At 39.5% G+C, this 22640-nt stretch overlaps 1 protein-coding gene across 1 annotated transcript in view; it reads right to left on the bottom strand.

Annotated features, from left to right (window-relative positions):
* Positions 1-3202: 3202 nt before the first annotated feature.
* EFCAB2 (EF-hand calcium binding domain 2) overlaps positions 3203-22640 on the bottom strand; it is a 29127-nt gene continuing 9689 nt past the window's right edge. The window contains exons 2-7 of the mRNA XM_030946012.1: positions 14261-14345; positions 10617-10689; positions 6492-6571; positions 4815-4857; positions 4642-4708; positions 3203-3641 (exon numbers count right to left, since the gene is read on the bottom strand). Coding sequence (XP_030801872.1) covers positions 3505-3641; positions 4642-4708; positions 4815-4857; positions 6492-6571; positions 10617-10689; positions 14261-14345 — 485 coding nt within the window. The 3' untranslated portion in view covers positions 3203-3504. The remainder of the gene's footprint in view (positions 3642-4641; positions 4709-4814; positions 4858-6491; positions 6572-10616; positions 10690-14260; positions 14346-22640) is intronic.

Below are 22640 nucleotides of genomic sequence, written 5' to 3'. Positions count from 1 at the left end.
TTATGGGTGGAGGTGCACAGATGAACAGCCCAGTTCTTTCCCTGGAGTCCCAGCTCTGATGTTGGCCCATTGGCATTTTGGTCGAGGAAGTCCTGCAACTTCCGTTTCTGCCCACAGCCAGTGGAGAGTCTCAAGCAGCTGTAAATATCATGTTGGTATGCATTGCAGTGGGAAAACACTGAAGTCTTCAGGTGTGAATATATATGGGACTATCACTAACAGACAAAAGAGTGTTTTGGAGAAGCAACTTCAAAGATGATGAAGGAAACACAAAAAGCAATGTATTACCTGGAATATGAGCAACTGTACTCCCAAGCACAAGCTCAGCAGCTGGAAGAATTTCTCCACAGTATCAGTAAGACTGAGGTCTCCACTATACACCAGATATGCCCTGGCACAGATGAACCTACTTAAAATTTTAAACAAGTAAAGCCTTGTCCAGCCTACAACTCACAGCAGAGATGTAAACAGCCTGCTGATTCAGTTGTATATGTAGATGGTTCCCAGTGTTCGCTTCTTTGATTTCTTCTTTTAATTTTGTTTTCTTTTTTACATCTGGATAATGAGTTCCCTTCCCTCTCCCTCCTTCAGTTAGGTCAAAAAACCTCTGACTTGCCCAGTTTCTTCAATGCCTTGGCTCTATGTCCCTGTGTGAAATCCAAGTGCTACACTGGTTCCTCCCTGGAGATTTCTCCTTTTGTTCCAGTCCCTTACCTTGGTTCCTGATCTTGAGGGAAGAGGCAAAACAGCCAGCAGGGAGAGGCATGTGATAAGAGACAGCTCAAGACCACTCAGCAGTTCAATCTGTTCACCTCAAAGAAGAGGACAAAGTAACATATTTTCCCTTCAAATTTAGAAACAAAGAGGGGTTTTATTTCCACCAAAATGGTTCCCTAAGTCTCCTCTCCTTTTCCCTAGGGTAGGGGTTCCTGCTCATACCCAGGGAGCACAGAGAAGCAAGGCACTCAGTCACCACCATGGGGAAATGGGTGGCCATGGGCTGGCAAGTCATGAAGGGCACAGGCAAGGGAACAGCCTTGTGTGGCCACTGCTCAGCCTCCTCTGGGGTGACCCATGGGCAGCTGCTGCACGAGCCTGTCAGATCACTCTGTTTGAGCCTAGCTGGCAGAGTGCACTCAGGTTTTAGGATCCTACAGAGTCTGAGATTGGTTCTTGACAATTCTTTCACCTCCAGTTTGGAAACTCTCTGGGCAATAAAATTTGCTTACTTATTCCTGAAGAGAAGACTGCATCTTGCTTTTGTCTGTCCTGTTTGCACCTATCTTTCTTGGGGATGGGTATAAGAAAATGGAACCGGAAAAACTGCTGTACAATAAATTCAGACTCATTCACAATCTCACTTTTTTATTGCCAGAATACCCTCTTTCCTTGCATTTGAGGACTGCAAAATAAAAAAAATTATATATTTTATAAAAGAATGCACATTAATCTCCCATCTGCACTGTGAATTTTAACAGTGTTGTATGTGGACATCCTGATTTGACACAGCAACAGCTGAGGCACCCTCTGGGGAAACACCACCAGAAAAAAATTGTGCTCTCTCTGGAGCACTGGGAGCTATGAAACGATATCCCGAAATAAGCATCTTCCTGCTGATATCCAAGATGACACTGACAAGGACTCCAAGACTTCATATGAATGAAATTTGTACTCATACCACCTGTGTCAGAAATCCAGTATAACACACTTCCACATCAACTGGAAGAAATATTCATCTAAAGAAAATAATTTCAGCTTTGAAAGAGAGACTGAAGAAGACTAATAAAAACGTATTTTCTTAATAGGCTTTCATTGTTCTTGCTTTAATCTTCAAAAACTTGTATCTTCCCCCAGAGTAACACTAATGATAGCCTTTGTTTTTCCTTCTTACTGGCAATGAAGTTGGAACACACAGTAAATGTGTTAAGCAGAGTGCATTGCTGAGTCTTAGGAGCAGTGCAACAATGTTTCTCAGATGCATAGCTTAGAACTATGCAAACGTTGCCTACCTGCATTAATTCTTCATTGTCTTGCTGTTTAAGCAAGTATCAGTGAAAGACAATTTGGGTTAGAGAAGTAAAAAGTGAATAAAAAAATGGTCTCTCTCCGATTGCTTCCATCACCCCATTTAGATCATGCTAATCTCTTCTTTGTGAAGCACAGCAGGTCACTTTTAGCTGTGCATGAAAACAGTTTGTCTGAGCTTCCAGCCCAAAGGAAACAAATGGGTAAGACAAAAGACCTGATATGAGGAGGGGTCCTAGGCTCTGTTCTCAGCGCTGCCACTAGAACCGCATGACAGGGAGTAAGGCACTCAGTGCCTCTCAGTGTCAGTCTTCCCCAGATTTCATCAGCTGATGAAGGCTGTGGATGACACAGAGCTGGATTATGCACATGGAACAAAGGAGAGGTAAAACATAGTACAGGAGGAGAGCAAACTTAATAGAGAGTAGTAAAACAGAAATGGGGTGGAGTGCAAAGTACAAGATGCTACTCTTGAGGAGCAAAACACAGAATCTCCTACAAGCTGAGACCTCATCAGCTGCTGGTCACATGCCAGAAGATTATGTACAGCAAGAACTCAAAGGGAAAGAACTTGAACTCAAGTTAAAGAACAGCAGTGCAGTAACAGAAAATTATCAAACTAGAAATAAGAAGAGCTGTGAGGTCTATAGTGGTCTGCTAGCAAGTAAAGCTGAGACATCCATTCTACGCTAATATCTTTCAAAAAATGGTACTTCGTCGGTTTATGAAAATCAAATTTTCATTCTGTGATCCTAAGTTTTGAAGAGTTGAAATTACTGACTTCCACACTGGTTACAAAAGGGGGAATGGTTCCTTGCCTATAGTAACCAAAATGTTCTCAAGGATTAGGTTGACTATGGAAATGGTTGGAGCGCTCCCTGCACATTTAAAATGAAAGCAAAATACCATGTCGGTGGATTAGTGATATAAACTGGAACTAACTGGTCCAGTTCAATTGCTTATGGTAAACAAAACACAAATACTTGAAAAACACTAGAAATTATAGAAAGTTTATTTGATCTATTATATTATTTCAAAAGGTGTAACCTACCTGGTTCCTTATTAGTTAAACACAAAAAAGGACTACAGTTAAATATAAAAGCTTCATCTTACTAGCATTAGTCACCTTAAGATACTCACTTACCTGCTTATTACGTGTTTTCACAGGTCTCATTTTCTCTTAGCTTTTCAAAAGCAATCATAAAGTTATTTCTTGACTTCATTATTTTTCCTACTATTTTCCAAAAAGTTTCCATGATTTCTTGTCCAGACCTTACACAGTATTTCTGTCAAGAGCTCTCTTTCCAGGTGTGAATATATTTTTATATGTATACACACACACACACAGAACCCAAGGAAACATAACTACACAGATTTCATTTTAATTGTAAGCACCAAGTCACAAGCTGAGCTTTGTTATACTTTAAAATACATATTTCAACTATCTATCAAGCCATGGTGCTGTTACCAAAAGGCATCTCAGACATTAAAAGGGAAGGTCTTGGTTTCATCTACTATCAGCTTTGTACGGTAATCTCTGTAGTGAAGAGTATCTGTTACTGGATCTAGAGCAACAGCAAGCATGTCCTCCATTTCCTCCTGAGTAAAGGGCTCACCTGAAAGACAGCACAGAATAACATTTTATCTTGGTAAGTATCCTTATAAGGACTGGCAAATTCTGCTGCCTTTCACTTGAAAGGATCTCCTTTTGATTCTCAAACAGAGGAGAAAAGGAACAAAACTAAGTATCTTATTCCTTCTGTTTTGCCAAAATAAGTCCTACACACCAAGTGAGCCAGTCTAAAAGGAAGGAGACAGAGGATCTGGATCTATCTGATCTTCTAGTTCACAGACACCAAAACAGCCTGTTCTTCTCTGCCATGGATTTTGAAACAACCATTTTTGTCATTTTTTTTCTCCTGTGTACATTAGAATTATTATCTCTCATTTCGCTCTCCTTGCACTGGTATTCACATCATGAAAGAATTCTGGTTTTTCTCTTCAAAGCTGTTGATGGTCTACTTCATCCCTCAGAGAACCAGGTTACCATCTGATGCTAGGTCTTGCACAAAACCTGTACACCCTTTTGAACATGAGGCAGGTGGGCATGAGTCAGCCACACAAGCAAAGCAGGCTCTTCAAGAGATATTGAGGATTACAGAATGTACAACTTAAATCTCGTCTTTGAATCTCTTTGTTTGCATGCAGCTCTAGAATTAAGATCAAGATAATGTAAGAATGAATGAGCCCTGAAACCACTGAAACATCCGGAAATTTAAGCTGCAATTTTACAGGACAGCAAAAGAGTCCCATACTTAGTGAGCACAGAGGTGTGCACAGAATCACAAAATATCCAGACATGACTGAATTACAAATAAGGATAAGAATAAAAATCTCTATTCTATAATGTCTGCAAGCAGGCAGATAAATGCTCTTTCCCTGCATCACTGACCAGTGAAATGTCCTAGTCTGCAGCCACTCATCACAGCAACAGCATTGTTTGAAGACAATGTATCTACTCCTGCAGGTTTTGGCCTGCAGGGTAAGGACCTCAAGGTGCCATATACATATGTAATGCTTTTTACTTAAACACTGATATTACACAAGTCATATTACCTCCTTCAGTCAAATGTTTGACCAGGTCGTCTTTGGTAATATATCCACACTTATTCTCATCCAAAGCCTTTAAAGAAAAAGAATAAATCTTGTGGTTTTAAGCTTATTGTATCAAAAAGCAGCAACTTCTTCTACCAGCAATTATGTACTTGAATATTTACAGATATACAGACCTCAAATGCATGTAGAATAACATCTTCTGGAATAGGTCGGAATCTGAAACCATGGAATCAGAAAAGTTAAGTTACTGTCTGCCAGTGTTCTGAAAAAACTAAATACGAGTACTAAGGGAAAGAAAGGCTTATATTCCATGAGAATTTACTAAGTTTTGTCTATCAAACATTTAATTGCAGCCTGACCTTTTGGAACTGTCCATGTATTTAACTCTTACATCTTTTGTTGTACTACTGTTTAATTTCCCTTGTGCTGAGGAGCCAGATGAATGTCTTCTGCATGTCTGGGCTGGCTTGGTGGGTTAGTAGGAATCAGCAACAGATGAATCATTCTACAAAGCCAATGCACTGAATAGAAATGGACAAACCAAGAAAACAAAGTTTTGTCCAGGTAGGCTGGTAGCTAGGCAACAGATCACCTAGTGGGACTTGGGCAGCCTAATGAGCTGATGATGAGCAAAGGAGGCTGGTAGCTATAAAAGGTCTGTCACTAACAATTTCAGAGAGAGGGGAGAACTGGGCACGTTTGTGCATGCATATGCATGCTTGATTTCAGAGCAGGAAAACAAGCTCAGTGCAGCAATGGAGACTTTCCATAGCCCAGCAGGCTCCCACCAAACCCCCAGAATACTAAAGAGAAGGAGCTGAATCCAGGGAGGAACTGCTTGACTGCTTTGTCTGGACCCGCCTCAGTCTTTCACTATCTAAAAATCAAATGTGCTAAGAAGAAGCCTTGGATTTTATGATCCACATCTCACGTACCGTTGCTTAAGTGAACTATGGACACAGTGCCCCAAAAGATGAAGAAGGTCTTGACAAGCCTCCACTAGCCTCGGGAAAGAGTGCAGGGGGTGTTTTTGTCTGTGTGAGTGTGTGTGTGTGTGTGTTTGAGTTTGCATGAAGGGAGTGTAGACGAGGAGGAGGAGAGCCCAGAGCAGCAAGGCATCATTTTGTGAAAGGGTGAACACCAGTGCGGAGCCACAGCTACTTCATGTGTAGAACACCCTCTTACCAAAGGCCCTCGGTGTGCAAAATAACTTCTCAGGACTGGACAAGACTGAGTTTCTCAAAAGCCTTGATGACCATATTTAAAATGAAAATAAACTTGTAAATTATCTTGCTTTAGTGCAAAATGTCAAAATAGCGCAAGTCCCTGTGTATGTGCAAAGACTTCTATGCACCTCTGTGACCACTTTTAGGTCAGCAGTCGTTTAGAGTGCTAATTGTATACATTCAGCTGTACCTGGCAGTCATTTTAAGACACAAATTGTTTACACAACTTTTTAAAATACACTGAAACACTCTGTGCTTCTCAGTAACTGTAACTCCTATGTTCAGAGAAAGCAATAGTTATGACCTTAATCTGCATACAAAATATTTCAGAGATACACAAAGTGTGTTGAAGAGCAATTCTGATTCCAATTAGAAATACAAAAGCTATATACTATCACAATTATGATTATAAGCTGGTATTATTTATATCATCAGTACAACATAATTTAATGTAGATGAACTAATTTTGAAACAAAATCTATATAGCTAATGTAAAATGAGTTTAAATTACAAAGAAGATCTATACTCCTTCCAGTTACATAAAATTTCTGTAGATATGCTTTTCAGAATCAACCCTCTCAATCTGGAATAAACTACAGACACATAAAATTCACTTTCCATTACCTTCTGTCAAGTAGAACTTTTGTCATCACTGGAAGAAAATGTTCCAAATGAACAAATCCACCTGGTTCTTCTACTTCTATCTAAAAATAAAACTTAAGTGTGACAGGGCATATGACTCATTAGCAAACTAAACCAAAAACCAGAAAATTGGGGTGATCCCTGCATGAAAATTACAGCATTAGACTTTGAATATTTATATCAGGTCTTCAATATCATATGGCACCATAACATCTGAGTGAAAGGCTTGTGATCAAATAGAAAGAGATTCAAGGAAGAGCTAATATCCCAGGGAAATACAGATCTGCTATTAGACATTTGCAGCAACTCAATATTGCCCTCTTGTGCTTCAAAACCATTCATGCAAAGGAACCAGACACCAAGCAACTGATCTTATCTGCCACAATAACTCAGCAGAGGTTTAAACATTCAGGCTGAACTCATACTAGTAAAGTCTATCAGGATCTGGAGCATTCCCAAGCAGTGTAATATGAACACTCATTACAGCAAACCATGAGCACGTTTCATTGGCATGATTTTGAACTGTGCCACCCAACATTTCCCCCAGCAGATTCTGGCTTGGACCTTAAGGACTTCTCCCCAGCAGGATGCTTGGTGCAGCCCCTCTGCATAAAGCATTTACCAGGGTGGGCATGAGCTGCTCTGTGCCTGCTGGCTTCAACACCCAAGGATGTTTCTGGGCATATTTAACTGGCTAGCTTGGATATAGCTCCAGTCAAGTGCACCTTAATGATGGAATTTGTTGCTTTCATGTTTCATGAAAGAAAGTTAAAGAGAGTTGTCAGGGGAAGGACCAGAGAGGCAGGCAGACTGAGTCAGGACCAAAACAGCCATAAGGCAGCCTATAAAATGCTACCCAAAAAAGGAAACAAATTAGTCCCAAAGCACTGGGGACTTCTAGCAGCACACTCACTGCATTCCTATACTTCACAGGAGATAAGCAACATGGTAAAAACTGCTCTGTCATTGCGGTGCACCTCTTCCCTGAAAATTTTAAGTTTTGCTCCCAAAAGGAGCCCTGTTAATTGAGCTAGCCTGTTCCTGTCTGTGTTGAAACTGGATGCATGCCTTGAGGTCTCATATGGCAGCAGCAACACCTTGCTAAGCCCCCTGAGACACAGCTGAGATTGAAAGAAAACTCAAACAGGCACTGATTTGAAATCTTCTAACTGAGCCAGGAAAAACTTAGCAAGGAATCTTCCTCCTGGGAGCTGGGTCAGAGCTGGGGCAGTTCCTGATACATCCAGTTGCTTAAATGGAAAGCTGCAACTGCTGCTGCATGCTCTTTTCCAGTGTTCTGGAAAGGGGTTGGGTGCTAAGAGAAGACAGCCATTTTGCTGCTTTGGAGTGGAAACTGGCTTGAAAAAACACATTTTCTCTTCTATTTGGTGAGCCTAGCAGAAAGGATCTTCAGCAAGGAAATGAAGATGTTGCGTGCTTCATTCTAAACCAAATGGAATCTTTCACCATTACAGAATCACTTGTTTTGCTGCTTGCTTGATTGAAAAGATGTAACAAAACACCTGGCAAAACCTTGTCCTGGGAGGTGATCAGCAACCTCAGCTTCCTCTGAAGTGGAACAAACAGCTTCCATTCTGAGTGTCAATAGAACCAGTAGCATCCTGAGCAGTTAAAATTAATCCCATCTCTACCACTTCTTACTTTTCCTCATGCTCACTCCTGTTCTACATCACATTTCTCACTGATGTTTTCCTTTTTCTGTATTTCCTCCTCTTTTCACAGTAACAATATTTGCTTGTTCAGACTCCCTGAGTTTCACTCAATTTCTTTCCTTTGGGCACATCCACATCTCCCATAACAACTGTATTGTAGCACCTATTATGTTTTGTATCTCTGTTCTCCCAGCCATAACATTGGGGTACTTGAAACACAAAGAAACAAAAACATCTTCCAGAGTTACCAGGCAGAGAACTGTACTGAACTCCAGGCATTGTAGTAACCCTTAGGTAAGTTTCCACCATCTCTAGATTTAGCATTTAATCTTATCTTTGTAAGTAGGCCTAGAGATATGATATTAAGTACAGAATTGAGTATAAGGCAATACAAGAAACATTATATGATAATTTATAGAGATAACATAATTATATGAATGCTGGTTTTGCAGGTATGAGTAACGTGATGGGAGCATGTGCTAGTTTAGCAAGAAGGCTAATAGGAAGATGAGATGACAGAGACACAAGCAGTGAGAAACGGAAATTAAACACAGCTCACAATGAGCAACAGTGCTGGGGAAATAGCTTGGTTACAAACTGGCTAACAGATACAATTTTTACCTTACCTAGATTAAGATAAAATGGTATTACCACAGCTAATTTTAGTGGCATCTTACATAAATTAAGATATGTTTGTGATTATCATAATATATGAAGGGTTCCACAAGAAGACAGCATTCTTCTGGTACAAAATCTATGCCAAAGTTTCATTTACAGGCACCATGAAACATTATTTGCTATTTATTTTCCAGTGCAGTGTTCTTTAAGGCTAACCATCACTCTGAATGTATTCTTTCTTCTTGCAGTATTTGTGCTTTAATATTCTTACAATCAGCATTTTCATACATGTTACACTGTTGTACCTCAAGAATCTTCTACCTCATGGCTATATTGCACTGTACTTTTTATGTATTACTTATCTCACATTTTTTGAGTGATTTTGAAAACTGGGGGGGGGGGGAAGTAAGTAGAATCTCTTCCAGAGGATGAGGCAGGCCTTAAATTCTCCTAGACTTGAATGGGGTTGTCAAAGGATCCCCATTACTCAAATCTGTATCTTCAGTGAAGAGTTGCACTGTTCATTTGCTCTTAAGAAAAGTCACTGTGGGACACTAAAAATATCATCTATATTAAGCACCATCATTTATCTTTCCATTTTGTCTTGTTTGTCAGTGGGAGCTGGGACAATCTGGTTCTGAGAGTACAGAACCAGAGCAGACAGATTGCAGAATAGTGTTAAAAGAGCTTTCTCCTCTAGTGGTTCTTTGCACTTCCTCATCTGAATCAACTGCATCATTTTCACAAGACTTAGTGCAAGACTCCTCACACTAAATTCAGATCTACAAGAGGCCAGACAAGCCTAGTGAGGAGAGACTACTACTGCAATTATCCAAATTTTTGTTTTAGCAAGAAGAAAACAGTAGGAGACATAAATTCCCAGTTTCCTGACCTATACATGAAAAGGAGAAAAATCCTTACCCCTTACTCTCAGCTCCAGCACTGTCCGCTCCTTAAAGCAGCATGCCCATTTGCAAAAAGAGTGTGAAGTCTTTTTCCCACTTCTTTGTCCCATTTATTAATCACACCATGCCAAGGCACCCACACACCACTTTTCTATTACAAGCATGATGTAAGGAGACAAAAATTAGTGTAGAAAAAGACTGTGGAGAAATGTAATTAATTTCTTTACCTTACCACTGCCTATCACTGGGAGAAGGAGAGGACCACTAGGTCTTGTGATGTTTTATGTTCTGAAGCCTGATTTACAAGCTTATGCAATCAAGTAAGAAAAGATTCTCAACTATAACTCAGAAATCTCAAGGCTGAGAAAGACCTCATGAAGGATAGAATGTTCAAAGGTCTGGTTATAAGATAGCAATAACAGGACCTAGATCAAAAAATGGCAGGCTTTCCCTCTGGGTATTTTTTGAATGTGATGTATCATTTTAACACTTGCTCAAGAACTAATTTTTATTACCTAACCCTGCAATGTGTTTCCATGGCATGTCCAGAAGAGTGAGATGGTTCGAGTTTGGATATCTGAGTGAGGTTTAGGACATTCTTTTTCATCAGTCAGTTTTTCCTCCATTTTCTATAAATGTCCCTCCACCTTGGCACAGTGTCATAGTCCCCTTTTGGGTAAAAAGAGTCCAAGACTCCTCATTTTAACCCATCAACATCATCAACCTCATCAGCCTAAAGATTTGCTTCCGGGCAACCTACAAGACTGTCTGTCTGCTGGAAACACTTCCATGACACTTCCATGACACTTCCAACATCTGGAAAAAGAGCTTAGGTTTCCCATTCAGCAAGGCAGAATGGCCAAACTTGTGCAAGTTGAAGATGGAAAAATACAACAGACGTAAACATTTACCTTTTCAAGCAGTTCCTGTACTTCTGCCTCAGTTGGGAAGCAACCCAGTGACCTGACAATGCAACCAATCTCCCTGAAAGAGAAGAGAAAAAGAGGAGAGGGAGAGGAGAGGGAGAGGGGAGGAAGAAGGAAAAGAAAAGAAAAGAAAAGAAAAGAAAAGAAAAGAAAAGAAAAGAAAAGAAAAGAAAAGAAAAGAAAAGAAAAGAAAAGAAAAGAAAAGAAAAGAAAAGAAAAGAAAAGAAAAGAAAAGAAAAGAAAAGAAAAGAAAAGAAAAGAAAAGAAAAGAAAAGAAAAGAAAAGAAAAGAAAAAGAAAAGAAAGAAAGAAAGAAAGAAAGAAAGAAAGAAAGAAAGAAAGAAAGAAAGAAAGAAAGAAAGAAAGAAAGAAAGAAAGAAAGAAAGAAAAAGAAAACATCTTTCTTTATAAGTCTGCAACACAATACTGTTGACAATACATATCCCAATTCAGAGCTTGCATATAGGACTGTGCACATAAAGGCAGACAAGAAAATCTATGTAGAATTTTAAGATGATGTCTCAATAAGTAATGTCTACTTTTTCAGACATAAAATATTCTGAAGCTCCTTGAAATTGTTCTTGCAATTTCCCAAAAAGATTCTTTACTATTGTGTTGCACTGTACTGTATGCAAGTTACTTTTACATTGCTGTTCTCTAATTGTAATGCTTCTTTTCAGTAAAGTCTATATATATGTAGTTAACAAATCACTTGGAAATCTACTGAAATGCAAAGTAACAAATAAAATACATACTTCCATTAAATGCTATAAAGATGCAAATTCTAACTGCATTAAAGAACAATTACAAAAGGTGAGGAAGAAGGCAGCCCTGCTGTGTTCATGCTGTGCTGTCAGGGGGTCAAACAGAGCAACAAAGTGGCTTATCACCACTCTGTTTATGCTGTAAATATATTCATAGCTTGCATTTACTGCTGAACCTGCTGCAGCTGTTCTGAGGCTCTAAATAGAATTCTGACCAAACTGGCAATGCCTCAAAGTAGTCTAAGATGAACAACGTCACAGACTAGAAACAAAATTATTCTAAGGCTGTAATAAAGCTTTAATGAGACTTATGGTAGGATTAAGAACAAAATAACAGAAGCATTAATATAGCTTGTGACTTAAAATTCAATTCAACAACACCAAAATTTAAGCACATTTGAATATCTATTCACAGTGCTGGTGATTCCCATGATCCAAACCTCTATGGTTCCTTCATCTTGACCAGTGGTAAATTTTTCCATTTTGTGCAAAAATCAGATTGCCTAATAAAAATGGTAGATACAAGGAGGAATGATCTTTGTAAAATGTTCTTACAACAGTAAAGCCCTGAATGTAGCACACCAAGCATATGCAAAATTATAAGTCTATGACCTCCTCAGACAGGTCCCAAGGAGTTCCCATTCTGACTGAAAACGTGAGAAGCACTACAATAGACAAAAGAGAGAAAAAGACTGGCTGCACAAAACAAGTTACAGAGCAAAACCCAATTCCACACATCCATGTGGTCTGAAATGAAACCATCTACTCAAATGACCCTGCCCTGTGGGTATGAATGGCCAATGGCCTCAGGGAGGTCACTTATTTAGACATAATCCTTGTCCATGCATCCTATTTCTAGTATAATATTGCATTTGTTGTTCTCACTCCTGCACTCCCTCATATTTTCCAGCTACTTGTAACTATTCCCTGCCTCCACCAGAGTCACATCCAACACAAATCCTGCCTCCTTGTTGTCCCACACTATTTCTGCTCTCACAGACTGCCAGGGATGGGAATGCTGCCATCATCCTCCTGCCTCACTTCACTCACACCCAGCAGAACTGTGATGTGACTGAGGTAAGTCAGACCCTAGAAGAGTCTGCAAAATCTGGCACTGCTGGATGCTCTATCTGGCACTCTGCCTGCATGCCGGCACGAGGATGTTGCTTGAAGTTCTTCTGGTAAAAAAAGTCAGGACCCATTTGGTAATATTTAAAGGACCTGATAGGAAACTATTTTGCTCCCAGACCCTTTCTCTCACTTAGTTCAGCAGCTGCAGTTTCTGCTGTGTAGTTACTAGAATACGAAACGATGGTTAAAAACCAAGGTTATGATCATACAAGTTTTGTAACACAGATGCAATGAAAATTTTGGGTCATGGTTTTCACATTGCATATAACACTTTCAGTGACAAGATTTGCAATATCACAAAAGTCCTTGACTGAGGGACATGAAATATGCATGAAAAAATACCATCTTCCTCGTGCTTAATTTCTTACTAATTTGTACTAGGAGTCATGGAATACCAATGTTGGCCTGTCAAATCAGTATAATTTTTCATTCTTCATGGATATCTGATATTTCAGGCATTAATACTGATACAGCTACAATTGTGGTTAAGAATTGTGCTGTGCTGCCACCTTCTGATACAAGATAATCAGCCATTAATAATCCCATTTGTGATACAGCCCTGCAATATGAACCTAGGAATAATTAGACAATCAGTTTTTGTTCATTGTCTCTATCTGTACTACAAAAAATTTAATGTGAAATTGTGCATTTACCACATAAAATAGACTTTTGGATGTCCCCTGTCTGAATACATTTTTAAAAGAGTCCACTTGTATCATTCCATTGCTGCAACACGCTCCCAAGCCGCACATCCATATATAATGGAGTAAGAAGTGGAGAAAGTTCTTGAGCTGTTTAGCCAAGACTGCAGATATAACTGGCAAACAAACAAGCAGTGAGTATGCCATGATGCAGTGAGGGCTGGGGGTGGAACTGGTGGGGGCTCTGCGCCGGGCTGGGCAGCCAGGGCCATCCTACTGCCCAGCCAGGAGCAGGACACCAGGGGGCACCAGGACAGCCCCGGGCATCAGGCTCCTCCCTGGGCACGGACCAGGAGATGTAAGAGATCACTCTCCCCTACAGAGCCCTATGAACAAGGGAACAACAACTATACTAAGCATGGACACATATCCTGATATTCTCCCCATCGGGTATAGCTGAAAAAACATTACTTCTATGAAATACCTGCAATTTCTTAAATTTAGAGCCATTAGTAAGCATGCATTGCTACAAGTATCACATAAATATTTTGCATCTCCCATTCCTCTCTGTAATGTAGAAAAGCTGTTAGAAATGTTTAAATATGTTTTTCAATTTGTCTTCATGCAGAATGTCTAATGACAACAATTTCACCAGTTCTCACACTCCATTGTAGCATTTCTACTCAATAACTGATTTATAATTAAAAGGATATTCTTTGGAAATAGTAAATTGTAAATATAAAAAACTACTCCAGTAAACTTTCATGACAACAGCTTATAACCTCAGAACCTCCTCCCTGAGACATAAACACGAGATTTATCCATTTTATAACATAAGTTACACAAGTATGAATGTTTATGTTAAAATTAAGTTCAAGTAGCACTGTCAAATAGTCAAACTTTAAAAATACCAGAATTAAAGCATCCAGGAATTTTTAGGCATCCATCCAAGGTCAACCCACTACAAACATACTTGTCCAAACAGGGCCAAAAGAACTGTTTCTATTACATTTTCTGGTAATACAGATGCCAGTTTAGGGAGCTGTTTATCTCTATTGAGATTCTGTAATATATTTGTGAATATATTTACAAACCTGACATCCACGGTTTTATTGGATTCACGGTCAAACACCTCAAAAGCTTCTGTAATCTTTTTCTCAATTTCAGCTACTTGGCCATCTGCAAAAAGAAACATGAGAAAAAGAATGATTCACTGAGCTGTTACAACTAATATATTTCCAGTTTGAGACTTATGACAGCAGAAACACCAAAACTGATAAAAAGCAGACAGGAAAGGTACTTTGAAAAAGCACAAGTTATGAAAAATCTCCACTCTAAATGCAGGATCTGTCATTTATATTAGTAATATTGCCTTGCTATGGCTCTGCAGCTACACCAAGTCTGCTGGCAATGGTATGCCTCAGCTGTATGAACACACAGCTCAGGTGCAGAGCCTGCCCAGAGTGTGCCACAGCTCGCTCTGGACCACAAGCCTGAGCCCTTCCTGCCTGGCACTGTGCCAGAGGAAGGAGCAAAGCAAACACTGGCTCATGATTGCCCTCAGATTGGGCTGAGTCACTTCATCCAGGCTCCTGCATCCAGGAAAACATAAGTGCTCTCATGTGCACTCAGTTAGTCATAATGTATGAAAAGCTGAGAACCAGGGATAAAGAGATAAGATGTATAAGATCTGTGCACAGTAATATGGCTCATGGTAAATAATTCATTGCAAGAGTTTGGAAAGGAAGGACAATCTCAGCAAAGGAGAAGGAGTAACTTGCTCCATTTGCTTTTTATATCTCAATCTCAAAGAATGGGGAAAGTAGAAGACAAGTTATCACAGATATATCTCATATAAGCCAGAAATTGCATTCTTGGGGCAAGCTAAGAACCAGGAAATAAATTCTGAAGAAAAAAATATAAGGAGGTTAATGGGTCTATCTCAAAAGGAAATCTCCCTGGCAAGAAAGCCAGGGTAAAAAAAAATAGTGAACTGGTAGCCCATTTATTAGTTTTACTCCAAATGACAGAATATAGGAAGCAAAGTGACATGAAGTTGACTTCTTGGTCCCTGTGGCTAAATACAGCCCCAAACTGTTTTGCAAACCAGCTCCCAGAAGGCAGCATCTCTTAAGCTAGCCTCCAGGCCTCCACAGAGAATCCAGAGGGAAAATCTGAATGACAGCCAAATTGGGATTGGTATGAGGGACACTTGTTTTCCCATTTTCATTCTTGTCTTCTGTATTTTCAATAGTATAAGTAAAACAAAGCTCTGCTCTAGTAGACGATACATTTCCTTCTTTAGCTGATGTGGTGTTAAGTGCTGTTGAGCAGCTCAGGCCAACATTAAGTCACCACATCTGTTTTCTACAGGCATAACAAATTCATACCTAGTTTTCTACAATCCCAATAGTTTGAGAATCCCGGGGGCTGTAGTGTGCATTCGTTCTTTTCATTTGCTTTCTTGACGTCATGACAGAAATGTCATTTTGCTGACAAAGGGTATCAGAACTGAACATAGCTGAATGATACATTGGCTTTGTGATCTCTCTCTCTTTATCTGAACCCATGAGCTTTTTCATTGTGTTTTTTCCTCCTGTGCAGTTGAGGAGGGCAGAGAGAGGCTGCATAGGGTGCCTGGCCAAGGCCAGCCCATCACAGGCTACAAGCACTTCAATACAGCAGTGGATTGACCCAGACATAAGGAACCTCTTCTGCAAGTAGGAGAGGTGCATCCCCTCATAGAGCTACAGCTGCCTGCTGCTTTCCATCTGTATTTGGTACTGAAGTCCCCAGAGGATACACAAAGAGAAGATAAGTAGGAACATATCCTGTATTCCTCTCCCTGACTTTATGCTCCTGATGGAAGCATGGGCAGGTATGCGTGTGATGGATTGGAGACTGGAGCTCACTGAGGATGAGGAGCCCCATGCAGTCCCCAGGCACAGGACAAACTGTGTTCTTTTCACAGCCTGACAATAATGCCTACCTCTTCACTGCCTATGCATCAGTAAAATCCACATTTAATTACAAAAAAAAACCAAAACATAGTTAACTCTAAGTGGACCTCGTGGAAAAGTCCCTAAAGACTCTCAAAGCACAGAATTTGATGGGGTTTTGTTTACTGGTTATTTCAAAGAGTCTTGCATCATGTCTCCCATGTAGACTTGGAGTTTAGTTCTTGACATCAGGCACTTCAATGGAGAAACATTGAAGGAATATTTATAGCTGTATATTCTTGGCATGATGTATGAGACTTCCATAGAAATAAAAATTAGTCAAGAGAAGGCAGGGAGAGATTTTAAGTGCTGGTACTCTGTAGGCATTCAGCCTTTCCAAGCTCTTTTCCATGAAGACAGTATACTTTAATCTTACCTTCTGAAGAGGCCTGATAAAGAAAAGTCCTGAAATGAGATGAACTTGATTTAACCTGGGTACCAGATAATCTATATCTCTTCCAAGAACTGAGAGGAAGTTGTGACTAAAAGCCATATCCCTGGAAGAAAACATAATATACTGTTGTCCTCTCAAAGACTCTCTGTGAGATGAGTAAACACGTAATAAGCTACTGGCTAAATTTGTTGTCTTCCCTCCAGGAATGAAAGCCAAAGATGTTCAACATAGTTCAGGCTGGCAAAGCTGTTTATCTGAAAAATTCTACAATTCACTCTAAACCTCTCTTTGTGAGGGAAAAGTACACAGATTCCAGCTCTAGGATAAGAAATGGGTAAAGTTTTAAAATTATCTATTCAAGAGGGGCACCAAGAGATCAGACACACAGTTAATTCAATGGATATGGTGCTTTAATGTACTGAAATCGATCTGTACAAGAAGACTCTCCACCACAGGTAGATCAATGAAAGTTTCATGGACAATGTTCTAGCAGTTTTTCAGAACAGAAATACCTACATTCTGACAGAAAAATATTCCACTCATTTATTCTACTAACTAGAAAAACAATATACAGTGTCAAAGATGGAATTATCTCACTTCCTGTAATGGTTTAAATAAATAAACATTGAAATATAGCATGCCGAAAAGGATTCCAATAGCTACATCTATTTTTTCCCTCAAAGAAATCCTGTAGGTATGATGTATTATTTCCATTTTTATGCTCTTAAAATGCTTGAGATACCTGTCAATGTTGTCCCATCCTAATTTATTTTCCTACCAGATGTGCAATAAGAAGAAAAAATGTCTTCAAATCTATTTCTCAGATACATTAACTGAAAATGTATTCACTATCAAGTTTTCTTTCCTATACTATCCTTTGCTACTTTCCCATTTTGTTTAGTGTGAACTAGATAAAACTCTCGATACTGCCAGTTAAGTAAGACTGACAGAGAGCTGAGACTCCCAAGTCAATTCTGATGGTTCTTGCAGAATTGTCCCTCTTCAGCTTGTCCAGACTGTTCCCCAGCACTCTGAGGCCCGTTTGAAGCCAGCCCTTAAGCAGAATACCTGCTTCAGTTGTGACATTTCTTCTTCAAAAAACACACTTTCAGCCTTTGTAGGGAACAGAAACCACTTGGTTAGATGTGGCTCTGCCAGACTCTTGAGTAATGAGAATTTTAAAAAGGAATTTCTAGTTTATACAATTTGCTAGATTCTACCATTCACTTAATGTATTAGCTTGCTTTCTTCCCTTCCTAGGGGCCAGTTGCTCTGATGGTTCAGAAAGCCAACCCTTCTTTCACTAAAGAGAAAAAATTAGTTATCATAAGAGGTAGTCCAGCATTAAACAACCACTAAAATGCTAGGGAGCAGCATCTGTCTGCTGCTCACAGGAAAAGATTTAGTCCCAATGCATCCTGATGAACTATTTACACTGTGAAATACTTTTAAACTCTTTTTATGCTACTTAAGAGAGTAAAATTAAGGGTTGATTTGTAGAAGTACTGGTGGACTTGATTTTATTACTTTGTGTTACTGCACATACCTGAAACATTAGTCTTTATAAACATTAATTTGGGTGTGTTTTAATAAATATTGTCAATTTTATATTTAAGCTCCCATATGCATGTGGATATCTTATCAATTATTAATTACTCCATCCTCTTTCCATAGTACTATGCTGTGGCTGCAGGCAGGTGTGAGAAAACCCCTGAGGTCTCTGCCAACAGGAACCCTTTCTCATGTGGGCCTGCCTTGTGGAACTTGTCATTCTGAAGGGACAACAGAGGCAACCCCAACTCAGTGACAGTTTCAGAGTCATTTACGTGTTGTTATTCCAGTGTTATTTAAAGTGCTGTTATCAACAGCTATTCTGCAGATTTCCCTATCCAGTAACTAGGGCTTATCAGCTGGAAGTATAAAATCCTATCAGTAGCTTTATACTCCAGCTTATACCATTCCTTCTCTTTTCCACTAGCCATTATTTCAACCAAAAAAGTAGACAGCAATCTTGGTCCTGTCAGCTGAACTGAGAATGAGATACAAAGACTGCCATGAAGAAAAAGGAACTTTTTTAAGAAGGTAATGGAGAGGATGTGATTGTGCAGGCAGCCACATGAAAACCTGATAAACTGTGCACCTTTAAATCCACTGCAATCTGCACTCAACTTCTGTCAGCATTCTATTTCTGCTCACAGATGCAACTTATTGTTTTTAACCACTCTCTCTACTCTACTCCAACACTTCCATAAGAGTCCTATGACCACCCTTGGCATGTTTTTAGGATGAAGGAGACGAACTAAAAACCAAAACAGATTTGCCTTTGATGTTTGCAGACACTGTTTCACATGACCTCTCCCAGAATCCTTCCCAAAACCACAAACGGAAATAGGGGCTTAAGAATTGACAGGGAGGATTGGGGTGGGGGGCGAGAGGGGGGATGGTGGGAACAAAAACAAAAACAAACAAACACATCCAAAACTTACAGTAGTTCTAATGAGAAGAAAGGTACCATGTATATTTGCTCAAATATAAAGAATAAAAACAGTAAAAGACTTCACAATGCAAACTCTGAGGAGGTTATCAATGAGCTCTTATGAGATCTAATCAGGCTTTTAACCAAGTTCTAACTGGACCATCACCTAGGTCAAGATATTCAACAGCTGTCACAATACTCAACACCGCCTGTATAGGTGAATTCTCAAACATTCTCAAATAAGATCATCAGTTTTATCAAGGCATTGTGTCTCCAGAATAAAAAGGGTAAGCCAGTGTGGTCTCATAACATGAACTCTTGTTGATAATACCATCATTCTGCCACAAACATTTGGGTTGAATTCATGGGAAGTGTGGGGAGTTTGGCTGACATAAAAATAACTCAGAAATCTTGCCCCACCCCAAAGAAGAAAACCTTACAGCATTTAACTAATGCTATTTTAAGGAAATCACTGAGGAGCAGGACCATGGAGAAAACCATCCTGAGGCCACTTGAATCTGACTTATTGGCAAGATCCTTCTGGTCTGTAAAGGAAAAGGCATGCATTAAGTTTTTTCCTAGTGACCTTCTCAATTCCTTCTCAGAGGAAGCTAAATGTACAGTCAGCCTAATATGCTGAACCAGCAATTGTACGCCCTGCTCTAAAAATATCAAGGTAAGAGAAATATTGTCTTCTCTACTCTGTACCTGCAGTAACATGTATGATTTTAATATATTAGGTATCAGAAAAGTAAGGAACAATAGGATTAAGCTGCAAGATTGCAGAATACAAAGTTGTTTCATTGTGATACATAATTAAGTAATTAAGAAATGTTATCATTGAACAGTCTGCATTCTAAAAAGACAAATCAAGAAGATTTTGAGGAAAAACAAGAGGTTTATGGAGCTTGATTCCTCCAAAGAAGGAAGTAAACCTATTCCTGAACAGCAATCTAAAGAAAACAGATTGATGCAAAGTATTGATGGCACCAATGGGAAATGTGTCACCTGAGTTCAGACATTAGAATTATGTGAAGAGATAATATACACAGCTTTGTGAAATTTCATATATATCAGTCCCCAAGAATTGACCAAGCTGGTATCTTCACTGCCTGTGTCACCTACTACAGCTTGGGGATGCAAGCTATGGCCTGCAGACTCAGGAGAGGGATAACACTTTCTCTCCTACAAAAGAAGCATCCCACGTTATCACAGATTATACTCAGGCAATCTGAATTTTAGTCTGTGTGGAAAAAAAAGCTTAACTGGTTTACAAAGAGGTCACTTTCAAGCATTCCTAAAAATGCAAAGGAGCAAAAATGAAATCTCAAGAACAGCAAAAGCTTTTTCTTTCATGTTCTTCAGAATTGTTGAGAACTAGCCAGATCATTTCTCCCCATTGCTTATGTTTGTCACAGCGTACACCATGAGGTACCCAGATGAGAAGCAAAGCCCATCACCACTGTGAATCTACAAAACCAAAATCCCACACCCATCACTGTGAATGTGAGCAACCTTGGACCAAGAGCATCACCTCATGCTGTTGTCACACCTCTTCCCCTAATGGGAGTACAAGTGAGAGCTGAAAAGTTACCTGTTGTTTCCACCATAATAACTGCCTTATGGAAAACTAACAGAGCAAAAAAATAAAGAGACCACATTTAAAAATAGATAGAACGGAGCCTTCAGAGTGGAGCAATCAGAACGATCTTTGCACAGCCCCATGGCACATAGTGTGAACTACAATAAAAAAAACCTCCAACAGCAAATAGACTTTAAAAAAATCAGGTAAATAATTTGATGTCTGATATTAAAATACAGGCTGTCAGTTTGATGAAGGCTGTGGAAAAAGTTAACTGCAAAAGCTACTTCATATTCTGAGAGAAAAATATTAAACACAATTTTTCCTTTCATAAGATAATTTTTCCTTTACATAAGATAATTGTAACGTGGGCAAAATAGTGATGTAAAAAGAAAGCACTATTTTGACTCCTGTTTTGGCTACAAAAATGAATTTTTTTTTCATAGAATTCTGATAGCAATAAAAAACTAAGAGTTCAGATTAAGCACAATGGAAATATCTTTACTTCCTACAGAAGTGTACAAATTCATTAAAGCATTATAAAGCAACTGTGCATTTCAACGTTGACATTTAAAAATGTAATAATACATCAATTTGTAAAATACATCTAGTTTGTGCTAGTCAGTTGGCAGCCACTACTGAAGGTTACAAACTGCCAGTCAGTAACTTTTTTACCTAATGAAACAAGATATTCTGTATATTATCCTGGGTTTTGACTGTTCAGTAGATGGCATTTTAGATGCCACAGCATTCTAATCTACCACAGATTCAGATGTTTCAATACATGTGGGAACCAAAATGAACAAAATTAATGGGGCAATTAACAACTCATTCAACTGCTGAGAAAAAGTGTAGAAACTATTGCTGCCTTGATAAGCAGTCAAGCTTCTAGTTGCTCAAAAATTCTTTAACTACTTGTCACTGTAAAATAGAACAAAAGAGGACATGAGGAATGCCACATCAAGCAGGGAAAGAAGCCATAGTCAGCGTCTTCCATCACCTAGAATTTCCGAAGGTGTTTAAAGGTGTTATAGTTCACACTACCCCTAAACACAGTTCATACTAAAACGTCACTGATTTCAAAGGGAATATCGACCATTGACAAAGTTCTCGTCCCAGTTATCTCTCCCCAAAGGTGCTGGAGTCGTGGACAATCCTGTCTACTGCTCTCCCTTCTGAATCAGACACCACTGTTCATCAGCAGGAAAAATATTTCTTTCCCTCATGGTACACGTTCCTGTTGCTTATCAAGCCCACTTTAATGATGTCACTTCTGGCTGCTCCTGCAAGATGCTATTATTTTCCCTGGTCTGTGCTGGGCAGACTGGGCCCACTGCAGGTCACAGAGATCACTCTGTAGCCTCAGTCCTTGATCACTGATACCTGTCTGCCCTGAGTCATTATGATATAACACCTTCAACAGCTGCTCTATTAAACTTGACTCCCATGTCCTGACCAGGATCCTGTTTGCTTCCTCTGTCCTCAGTCTGCAGTTCTCAATTCTGTGTTTCTTGAAACCAGGGGATGCAGATGGCAAAGTATGTCAGCATGAAGCCCCAGTGGTACTACAACCACTGCCTGGGCTTTCTACAGGTAATGCATTTGCCTATGAGAATGGAAAAGGGCAAAATATGAGGGAAAACCTTGCTACCTCTGCAAATTCCTCAAGAGATGTTTGCTCCAAAACAAAATTGTCTGTATATTGGAGAGGACCAACAAACCATAATTTTCTGTATCTTTGGCTCTCTTCATGTGCCTGCCCTACAGGCAAGGGGAAGAAAATCCTTTCTTCCTGCTGCTCAAAGAGTTCCTGAGCACCTTGTTGGTGAGGGCAAGCTCAATCTACACAGACATGGAAACTAAACTACAGGGAAAAATCATTCCCCCGTAGGCAGCTAGTCTGAGTGATGCACCACAGGTATATATCAATCCATGCACCTCATGTATCCCAGGAAAAGCTCAGCAAAATATGCCCTGATGTTTTACTGTATGCAATCTGTACAGACATGCTATATCTGCATAT

The sequence above is a fragment of the Camarhynchus parvulus genome, chromosome 3 (genome assembly GCF_901933205.1).
Source record: "Camarhynchus parvulus chromosome 3, STF_HiC, whole genome shotgun sequence".
NCBI classification, from domain to species: Eukaryota; Metazoa; Chordata; class Aves; order Passeriformes; family Thraupidae; genus Camarhynchus; species Camarhynchus parvulus.
This window is presented reverse-complemented; position numbering and strand designations above follow the sequence as displayed.